At 31.6% G+C, this 11,003-nt stretch overlaps 1 protein-coding gene across 2 annotated transcripts in view; it reads right to left on the bottom strand.

Moving 5' to 3' along the window:
• Positions 1–703: 703 nt before the first annotated feature.
• LOC133176748 (A disintegrin and metalloproteinase with thrombospondin motifs like) overlaps positions 704–11,003 on the bottom strand; it is a 31,380-nt gene continuing 21,080 nt past the window's right edge. For both annotated transcript variants that reach the window (XM_061311820.1, XM_061311819.1), the window contains exons 3-14: positions 5,828–5,879; positions 5,321–5,583; positions 4,963–5,079; positions 4,323–4,461; positions 3,949–4,148; positions 3,607–3,842; positions 3,022–3,164; positions 2,741–2,870; positions 2,369–2,642; positions 2,094–2,201; positions 1,902–1,954; positions 704–1,758 (exon numbers count right to left, since the gene is read on the bottom strand). In XM_061311820.1, the coding sequence (XP_061167804.1) occupies positions 1,910–1,954; positions 2,094–2,201; positions 2,369–2,642; positions 2,741–2,870; positions 3,022–3,164; positions 3,607–3,842; positions 3,949–4,148; positions 4,323–4,461; positions 4,963–5,079; positions 5,321–5,583; positions 5,828–5,879 (1,707 nt within the window). In that variant the 3' untranslated portion in view covers positions 704–1,758; positions 1,902–1,909. The remainder of the gene's footprint in view (positions 1,759–1,901; positions 1,955–2,093; positions 2,202–2,368; positions 2,643–2,740; positions 2,871–3,021; positions 3,165–3,606; positions 3,843–3,948; positions 4,149–4,322; positions 4,462–4,962; positions 5,080–5,320; positions 5,584–5,827; positions 5,880–11,003) is intronic.

Here is an 11,003-nt window from a genome sequence, read left to right as displayed (position 1 = left end):
CGTCACCGGTTCGAGATTTACACGTTTTCCAGAATCAAAACATGAAGGCTTGCGAAGAGAAGTGGATGTAGGCGAAAGCCTGTCCACTTCTCTAAAGAGAATACTGCAGGCATTACCTTGACAAAAATTGCATAAATAGTGCATCTAGGGATGCTACTAAATTATTAGTTTAGTGTGGGACTTTGCCTTACTTAAATACATATATATATCATTCTTATAGGTGAACTGTGTATTCTCTGATTATCTATGTTTTACATTTATTTGTATATAAAACATTATTAAGGATCTGAAAAAAATCATTGAGTGATTGGCCAGGGTAGAAAATCACTCAAGTGAAACAAATGCATCAGAGTTTATATAGCGGGTATAGATACCCAAAGAAATATAACGTATAGCAAAATAATTATAACAAATTAAATAATTCGTTTTGATGCATATTTTCATTTTCTGATAGATATATATAGACTTTGTTGAAGTAGGATATTATATATACTTTTACAAGTGTTGTAATCTTTTTTTTTTTTGATTGAATGTGTTTTTGAGTCCAGATTCTTTGGCAAAAAGAAAAAAAATACATTTATTCCAAGCTTAATTTGCACTAGTTCAGATTTACTATGTAAATTGGGTGCATTTCGTTTAAAAAAAGAAAAACTCTTATGTCAATCTATTAAACATCTCATCCAGAATGACAACAACATTTTCAATTTTAAGTTTTATTTTTTACATCACCATTGTAAACAAAGTATAACAGATAATAAATAAGCATTGAAATGTGACAATTGTCATAATGTGAATCGATTGATTTTTTTTTTCTCTTAACATTGTCCTGTCGAGGAGTTACTTAATCGTGACAAAATATTTCGTTACTGTCTCGAACAAATTAATCACAGGTGCCTGTTAGCTAATGGAAAGGTCAGTTCAGAATAACAAATAATGTATTTTTAAGACAATCAAGTGAACATTTTACCTGTGATAGACACGAATAAATGCAAATCATCTTTTTATAAATATTGTCTCATGAGGTTATGAAAAAAATTAAATTTTTTTTAAAGATAAAATTTCATAAAGTTTTCATAAAAGTAATATAAAAGAATGTTTCTCTTAATGTATGTGTTTTAAAAAACCACAGTATATTTTTTTGCATGGGGATATTAGTAAATTAGTGGTATGTATATACACACAATATAATAAATGATATTTTCAACATAGTAGGAAACCTAAGCCGTGTCATTCACTGCAAAATATATTATCAAATACCTAAACAAAATTTTTGAATTACTTAAATGGTACCACGTTTTTGCACGAACACATTTAAATCATACAGTGAAGCAGTAAATATCGCATTCTTTGGCACACAGTAAGTTGAAAGTGACTTAACCCATCAAATAAACACCAGTACATCGTCTATCTGATGAAATTCAATAATTCCACTATAAATATCCATGCAGAATTTCAATAGCTAGAATTTACACGAATAAATGAAGTAGAGAACGTTAGTTCGTCTGAAAGTGAAGCATTCTTGACAGGCAAACACAAACCGGTGGATCTCATATCACTCTCTTAAAAAGTGTCTTGAGTAACCAAAGGCCTATGCTTGAAGATCTGTAATCCTGAAGGAAAATTGCACATGTTTTCATAATTAAAAATCATGAAATCCTCTGAAATAATGAGACGATGATCCTTCACTTTCCAAGACTAGTATCAACATGGCCTGGAGCACTATTTTGTAGAATGTCACCACAATTTTAAATTAAAACCCTGGAGAAAAAAAAAAACAAACAATTTTTTCGATTAGAAATATTAAAAAGTTGAAATTAACATTAATTGTCATGAATTAAAATGATTATATGTATAAAGGTAAGTTTGAATTCCTTGGAATACAAAGTATCAAAATGAGTTACCTCAACCGTTAACCAATGGATTCCAGCGCTACACATTGACCATTTAGACAAACCTAAAGAGAAGAAATAGGAATATATACATTAGTATGGCATTTATAACTGAATTACATTTAATTTTTTGTTAACTTCAAAATTATCTACTATATGTATTCTAAAATGAATCTAAAAAGTCGACGTTTTTTGCAAACTTACATTTGCCTTGCCACACGCTGTACCGTCTACTGCAGGCTCGGATCGCGTGTATCTCCATTCTCCCTGACGATCATCACAGCATAAATGTTCACACTGTTTTGGTCCCTCCTGCAAAATAATATTCATCACTTTATTTCACATCTCATGTAATATACGATGAGATTTTTTTCAGTATTATCTTTTATATATGAATTAATAAAATCTTAAAAATTATTTTATTAAAGATTCTGTATATTGACATTTTATAGGACCATGATTAGATGAATCTGAATTACTTCACAAGGTGGACCTCCAGTAAAACGTCTACACTGTTCGTGTAATGTCATGTATTTTCCAGGAAAAGTGGTTGGAAATTGTAAACTTTCTTTACTGGATCTCTGCATTAAGCACGAAGATCTGTCCATTCTGAGAAAATTCTGGAAACTTCGAATTGAGCATTCTGAGAATCTGCTAAATTTAAACGAATCATCTCTTGTGTAGCTCATGATGAATCCAGAGGAAGAGGAACAAGTGCTGGCCTCGGACTCCCCATCATGGTAAGCCCCCAGACTAAAAAATACATTGCAAAGATAAACTTATGTATTTCCGAATAAAATGAAGTCAGAGTTAAGAAAAATAAAGAAAGGTCATTAAATGTTTATACTTACAGGTGCCCAACTTCGTGTGCTGCTATGATGACTCCGTTGAAACTGGTAGAAGCTTCCCCAATACCAAAATTGAAGGCACTGCCACGTAACAATGGAGCCGACAGGCATGCTCCTCTAACATAGGCCACACCTGGAAAGTAGGCAAGTAGTTAATGATTTTTTCCGGGTGGTCTCTACCTCGTGATAAATATTGATAATGTATTTCATGGGGGATGTTTTAAGCATAGTTTTAGAAATTAAGAAGATTCTGACATCTGTTTCTTTTTGAGTATAGAATTTACCTGCAGTTCCTTTAACACATTCATTAGAGTCTTTCGGTCCATCCATGGATGAGATAGGCATTCCTTGTCTAATGGCTGTCAAAACGTTTGGACTGAATGGAGTAATGGTATCGCGGTGCTTGACTTTACGACAAGCGTTTTCTCTGTTAAAGAATAAATATGTATATATGAATACAGTTATTAACCACAAACTACACTTAAGAGGGCTGGGTGGTTGTGGCCATTTTCAGACTATATTGATCTCCTTTAAAAGAAGAGCTCCATATAAAGATATACAAAAATGATCAAATTTTGAAACTAAAATGTATGAAATTTTTGTTTGCCAAATGATAGTTGACAGCTTAAGATATCATATCTAAAAAATTAAGTTATATCTGATGGTTAATTTGTTGACCCCCCAGCCTCCTTAAAATTAACTTTTTTAAAATACAAAAAGTCAGTTTTCCAATTATTGATTTAAGTAAATCCATCTTTTAAAAAAATTAGTTATTCTTATACAATTATTTTAATTTATTTCGGAGTTTTCACTTTGAGCATGTAAAATGAATGTCCTTTAGAAAACACTAGCAAGTTTAATTTTCTTACCCAGTTTGCAAAAATGTGATATCGTGTACAGGTAAAACATTCTCGTATCGTATCAACCATTTCTGCAGACTATCCATGGCATCATACAAGGAGAAAAGCTTACTCCCTTTGTATATACGACTGTTCTCGATGAATGGTTGAGCATTTGGTTCTTTAAAAACACCAATTTCCCTGATTTTCAAATCGATAACAGGCCATTGTCCTGCTAAAGTGATTGTCAAATACTTCCAATTTACCTGAAATATGAGATTAAACGCTACAGTTTTTGTTATGCCTTGAAGGTTTGTTTAGAAATAAAATATGAATTTACTCAATCAGAACACGAATAGATGATATACTTACTGCATGCCAGAAATGAAGTAGATATTCCAGTAATTCATTCGAGTCTCCTTCAAAGGCTCGGAAGAGTGCATGATCTACAAACAACAGTAATTCTGGTTCTATCCTCGGAGATCTGTACTGTCTCTTTTTTCGTCGATGACTTTTTTGCTGTTTGGTTTTCTCTTGTACATGTACTTTTAGTTTGTCAACATAATCAGGAACTGAAATAAATAAAGTTTTACAATGAGCAAGGATATTGCATATGTGTGAATCTGACCCTGGAAAGCTCTTACTTTCAAGTATAAATGTTCATTTTAGACATTTGACATTTCGAGTGTTGAGGTTGGGTGTTTGATGGTTGGTAATAATGTGTTCTGAGTAAAAATGCAAATCACCATTTAAAGTATCATATCCGAATTCAGAGTCTTCTTTATCCTTTTTCCACAATGTGTGTTTGACTGCAAACAAATCTCTCTTGTGGCGTCGTCCGGCATTTGGAGGTGCAACCATTAGTTCGTCAAACAACACTCCTTCCTACAAGAACATTATGAAATTTTATTTCATATTCCATTGCAAATAAGACGCTATCTGAATAATATTCGGAAGGGTTTCCTTCGCAGAAGTGTGAAGCGAATACAGAAGAGAGGCATAAAGTGCGTGTCTAAAATGACAAATTATGTATTATGCTTGTAAATATTTTATAGGACACTGGTACGTCTAACGAAATTACACAAAGCGTATGGTGCTCTCACTGTCATTATAAACAGTGGTCGATTTAAAATAGCTCACATCAACATAAATCAACTCCGCAGCTCTAGGAATTCCTACAAAAATCGGGCGACGGTGATTATTTTTGTCAAATATTCTATTTATGGCCATACTTAAATAATTTAAATCGATTTTTAATGTTAGATATGTACATTATCCTTTTGACCTCTCTTTATCATCCTCACGCTGGAGAGTTAACGGGATTTCTTATATGATGTGGAATGTGTGTGTATAAAGTGGACCCCCTTGTCGGAGGCCCTTACTTACTACGTAGGTATGATTGGGTGTAGATCCACCAAGGCGATGAGATCGGATGTTTAAAAAAGTTCCTGAATTAATGTCGTGGTAAAAATTCATGGATTTGGCTATTTTATGTAAATCAACCTGTAAAATACATGAACAATCAATTAAGAAGTAGAATTGGCAACTTCTGACTGTATTTTTAAAAGACATTTTTCATGCAGATGTTCCTCTCATTCTAAAACCACGACCGAGAATAAATCATTTTGTGGTACATCACTATGTTTATGCATTATATATACACTTTTTGTATCCTTTACATCAATACAAAAATAAAATAAACTTTATGCACTGGTCTTAGAAAAAGTCAGATTAAAATAATTACTGGTTTATATTCTTCCTTGAATATAGTTTTTCCTGTTTTGTCCACAGATACTGATAAATATCGAACATCCTCGTGAAACAAATTATGATTCACCCTTTGAAGTTCAACATTATAAATATTTTCAGGGGTAGATAGTCTAACTCCTAGCACTTTGTCAACATTAGGGTCTCCAAGCACATGGATATCTGCTGGAACACTTCCTTGGATACCAGGCACGTGCGCCTTACTTTTTATTCCTGAAACGTGTTGATTTCTCGAGACACCTAGAACACAGTTAAATATATGAAAAAATAATAATAATAAAAGTGTAAATAAATAGATAATTTATATAAGTTGCTATTTGACCTTAGGATATTTAGAGCATATATCCTGATTTTAGCAAGTTTAATTGAAGAATTTCATGCACCATCACAGAATAAAGGTACCAAATACACATAAAACTGAGAAAACTTTAACTCTATTTATAGAAACAATATCTTCCCAACAAGTGCAATACTTTAATTTTACCTGGTTGCCAGGGTCTGGACGGATTCCATCGATTAATTGGATGTCGTGTAAGCTGTAAAAAATGAAAACGTCATCATCATTACTGGAAAAATGACAACAATTGAAAAACAACAAGCTGTTTTCAATCATATTTCTATTTCATAAGTCAAATCACTAGTTTTCATAATTATGTATTGTTCTTAACTTTTTTCAAATGTTTAGAAATAGTCCTTTAATACTATTTCACATTCTTTATATATTTTCAAAGTGTGGATCTGCTACTTCTTTTTACAAGGTGCAAATTTAGGTCTATTGCCCATCGAGGGTCTAGTTACCTACTTTGGGCTACCTATAATCATCAATGGTCATTTTTATGGTAAAATGATAGCAGAATAATTGTTTTTATCTGTCCTGATATTGCCTTAACGGCTAGTAAATGGCGTATGTAGTCTGTGGATAGCTAACAATAATTACTGTTGGAATTTGCAACTGGACAAGAAACTTCCACATCTCTTTTTAATGGACTCGAGTACAAAGAATGCATGGATTTAAGACATTTATATTCATTATTTTTATCTTCCGATAATAAAATGAACGGTGTTTTATAGCAATGATATTTTATTTCGTTTTTCTACTTTAATAAAATGTAAACTACAGAAATGGACATTTTTTTCATTTAACACTCTTTTGTTTTAACTTTAATTATTTACACTCCATTTGAAGTAAGAACACATTATTGTTGTATAGGATACGCTCATTCATTCATTCGAAGCATATTTATTCATTTCACGTCAAACTCTAATGCATTATCGTTAGACGGAGGATGTGATACATATCAGTTATTACATATCGCCTGAATTGATTGTTTTGTTACAAATACAATAGAACTGTTCTCTCTGTTTTAGATAAAGAAAATAAACATGATCGATAAATATTGATGAGGTAGATCGAACATGTTTGAGTTTTACATACGTTAGGGGTCGTTGAAGTTGATCAAAAACGTTTTAGTCTCGCATAAGTACATGTAAAACTAATTTGAACAATAAAAAATATACAATAACAGTTTCATCTCCTTTTTTTAATTTAGTCGTAGAAACAAGAATTTATACCGTTAAATAAATAGTTACACAAATAATTTTCTGAAATATGTACATTTTCTTTGTCAAGTGCAATTGTTTTATTGGCAATATAACAACATTAAAAATTAGTGACCTAATCTATCATCTTATCAAAACCATGTCGAAGAACTCGTATTTATAATCAATATATTGTTGAAGATCAATATGTTAGGGCTCCGCCCTATACACAAAGAAAATTAAGTAATGATGATTTTTTGAATTTCCAGTGGAAACGACGGAGTGTTATAATTCAAGGGATATTAATTTCTGAGTCATAATTATTAATATATGTTCATTCAAATGATTAAAATTCAATAACCTTGACGTGACAAGTACGATGCCAATATTCCATTTTTTATTAATTGAATGTACAGAAATATTAATGAGCTGGAATGACAGAACATGGCCAAAATAATTGATGGTAGCAGTCTAAGAACGACCAGTGTCCAGATATAAGGAAGTCTGTTTTATGTTTCCATAAGTACTCCACAGATTAGTGGGTATAATTAATATGACAGAATATGACAGTGGCTTTTATTTTTCCAGACTAGTTAGACAGCATAAGATAATTATAAAAACAACTTTAATAAGCAAGAATTAAGAGTATTTTCAAGCAAGCATTATAAGATTAAAGGACGTGTTTCCTAAAGAATGCATTTGATAAAGAATTAGACGTGAAATTCTTTCAAACAAAATAAAATCATTTCTTTTTACGTATAGGGAAAGTTTTAGTTACAAGAATTTAACTCTTTGTAATTTATGAGATAGACCTAGCATTTATTAACAGGATGGCAATTCTTTGTTAGATCTTTCGCTTGCATAAAGAGTCTTAAGTCTAATTTCTTAATTTAACCTTTCAATAATTATGATAATCAGACAAGTCTGTTCGGTGTTCATTTATACAGATTTTCGGGTTGCCCTACTCATTTATCAAACTTTTTGGTTTAATATAATAATCAGTAATAATGAAACGATCACAAGACGTAATTAATAGAGCGACTTGCAAATTAACATTTTTTGACACATGCAGTAATGGCTTTTGCACGTTTGCAAGAGACGCCATTCCATTTCCGTGTCCAAAAGTTGAGAATGAACTTTGATTCAATAGAAAATTAATAACTTAACCAGAAAAAAGTTAACATAGTTCAGTCTTCAATTAAAAATACATTAAGAGTTGAACAGTTTTGCCTTGCTTTATCCCATTTTGTTGTTGTTGTTATTTTGTTAAAAAATTTAATGATTAAGCTATTATTATACTTCAGCAATATGTCAAGTACTCCTACAAAACCTACTTAAAAATAAATAACTGGTAAAAAGAGTATAAGATTCACCAAAGAATTTTCATAAGTTTAGAAATCATTTTTGACAGCAGTTAATAAATATCATCCAAGACTTGAAAAGAAGGTTGTGGTAGACCAAGCAATTATTGCTAGAAATGAAACAGTCGGTTTAAGCGATCATCTAATGATCTGATGACAAAGAAGTAATTAAAACATCCAATCGTCGTCTTAATTCGGATGTTTTAATTGATGTCTGTATTTCTAAATGCAAAATAAAAACAAATTTAGTAGTAATCATGTAATTAAGCTTTCTTAAATGTTATATGAAATATTCACAGAATGTTTTATAGCAGAAAGAGTTATGGTTAAAAGATTTAACAAGATATTCGACGAATGACAAAGGGAAAAACACATTAAGGGAGCAAAAGTGTCAAAACAAAGATATAAACTACATAGCTTTGCCAAAATAATATTTACGATTAAAAATTGCCTGACACGGTGGGCAAAACAAAGCTTATAGAAAGGTTAGAGACCCTAACTTAATAAAAACCCCTACTCTTTATCATACGTCCTATTGTAACACAGTTCTGTAATAATAAAATAATCAGTCCAAAAACCTATACCAAAACAGTCACTGGAAAGAGGATTTAACCTTCATGGTGTATTGCTCTTCATCTTGCATATTTCAATTATATCAGATAGATTAGGAAAATACAATAACATAGAATATACTTAATCCTTTGTCATCTCGGGTGATTTATTTAAGAAGTCATGGTATTTCAAGATTTGAAAATACCCTATAAGATTTAGTGTAAGCTACACCATGAATGGCTTCCACAGAGGAACTACAGCAAGTATGATGCCAGGTGGCTGATTGATAGTATTTGATACCCCCACTTTGCGACGATTCTCAGCACCATATGCTGGTAGCAGGAGAGATATTTGGTATTTGGGTGAGTGTGTAAATCATAATTTCCGACTGTTACTGATAAATTACTGATGCAGAGAGCTGAATTTTAAATTTAGTAAAATGAATCCGACTTCACTTCGGACAATATCCGAGAACCCGATGAAAATCACGTAATCATAGATTGTGGTTACCCTTCATACAAAATCGTCGAAGCAAATTTTGTAGTTACATATACATTGTCCTCTATTTCACTGATTTATCTTCATCAGCAGTTTTATTTTTTTAGGACATGGGTAATTTAACTGTTGTAAGATGTTCAAGTTATAAAATGAGACTGGTAAGTATTTCAACAACTAGAATTTCTTTCTAGAGTATTTGATTCTTGACTTAAAGAATTAAGTCGTAAAAGTTCAAAAGCAATATATTTTATTTGGAACATGAATACATACAGCCAATTATCATCAAACAGACAAATTCCGATTTTTTTTTTTTTACATTATAGAACAATTCGAGAGAAATGTAAAACTAGTTTCTATGGACGAAAATGGCAAAAGAAGCAATACTTGGATTTCCTTGTGACATAGCGACACCTGCAGACATCGTGAGAAGTTTTACTAGCAGTAAGTAATCAATTATCATAATTACAAAAAGTCATTAATGAGCCCAAAATGGACACCTTGGTCGCTTAGCCACTACCACGTATTCTTAAAAACTTCTTGCTGTCATGATTTCATACCTGTCCCACAAACGTTTATTATTGTGTTCAGCATAAAACATGCAAGTGCATCTACAAAGTGTGTTAACAGACCAATCTACAATGTTAACAGAGGAAAGGGACTATTTAACATAAGAAACACATGTAAACGTGGGTAAACGGCATAAATATAAAGCTACATAAAACTACAGTTCAAATGAAGGCTATATCAGTTGGTTAACCTTTAAGATGAACATTTTTTCCAAGAATTTAGAACCATGGTTTTATTTTGAATCAATTGTAAAACCTTTTTATAGTTATGTTTCATTTTTTCTTATTGATATAAAAAATACTTTTTAACCATTTGTCATTTTCATATCTTCAATTAACACTTCATGTTGGTACTCGCATTTAATGCAAATGTCAGATATATTTACATTTTTGTCTTTGTTGAAGAAAATGCATGCTTAGTTATTTTACATACAAGTCGGTAGAATAGAAAATAAAACAATAGTTAGCAAAGTATTATTCCGCAAATAGAACTGTAGATCGTATTTTTGGAGCATTTTTAGTAGAGACACTGAGTCACAAATATTTCTTCAGCTTCAAGAGTTCATCAATAGCATACAGAAAATATCAAGGTACATGCCAAGAGAGAGAGAGAGAGAGAGAGAGAGAGAGATTACAAACATTTTAGGAGAACAGTCTTGAAAAAGAAGATATGTTGATTAAACTTTCCTTCCTGACATACTTTATTTTAACAAATAAAATATCATGTTGTATATTTTATTTGCTAAAATAAAGTATTCTAGGAAGGACAATACCACAAGATGCTTTCGTTTCAACGACGAATGCATTGTTGTCAGTGGTAACAATTAAGATACACATTACTGTTCTGGGAGGGTTGGAACCTTTCAAAATTAAGTGGACATGTCTGAGACACATCGGAACTTCCTTATAATCCTAACCTTATGGAGAGAAACGATAATGAAAGGACAAGAAAGGTGTCTATTTACAGAAATAATCCAGGGTTGATGTAGAGTTAACGAGGCAATTATGTTTCTTGACACCTAATATAAAGGTTCTGTAAAAAACCTCCATTAATATCTTTCATGGTTAGACATGGTCTTGTATAACAAAGATAAAGCAAGCTGACAATTATTTATTCATATGTTAATGAAAAAAAATCTAAAAC

The sequence above is a fragment of the Saccostrea echinata genome, unplaced genomic scaffold (assembly GCF_033153115.1).
Source record: "Saccostrea echinata isolate AGI-Se365-2 ecotype Australia unplaced genomic scaffold, CSIRO_AGI_Sech_v1 ptg000081l, whole genome shotgun sequence".
In the NCBI taxonomy this organism is placed as follows: domain Eukaryota; kingdom Metazoa; phylum Mollusca; class Bivalvia; order Ostreida; family Ostreidae; genus Saccostrea; species Saccostrea echinata.
The sequence above is the reverse complement of the archived record's forward strand: the minus strand, read 5'-3'. Positions and strand labels throughout refer to the sequence as shown.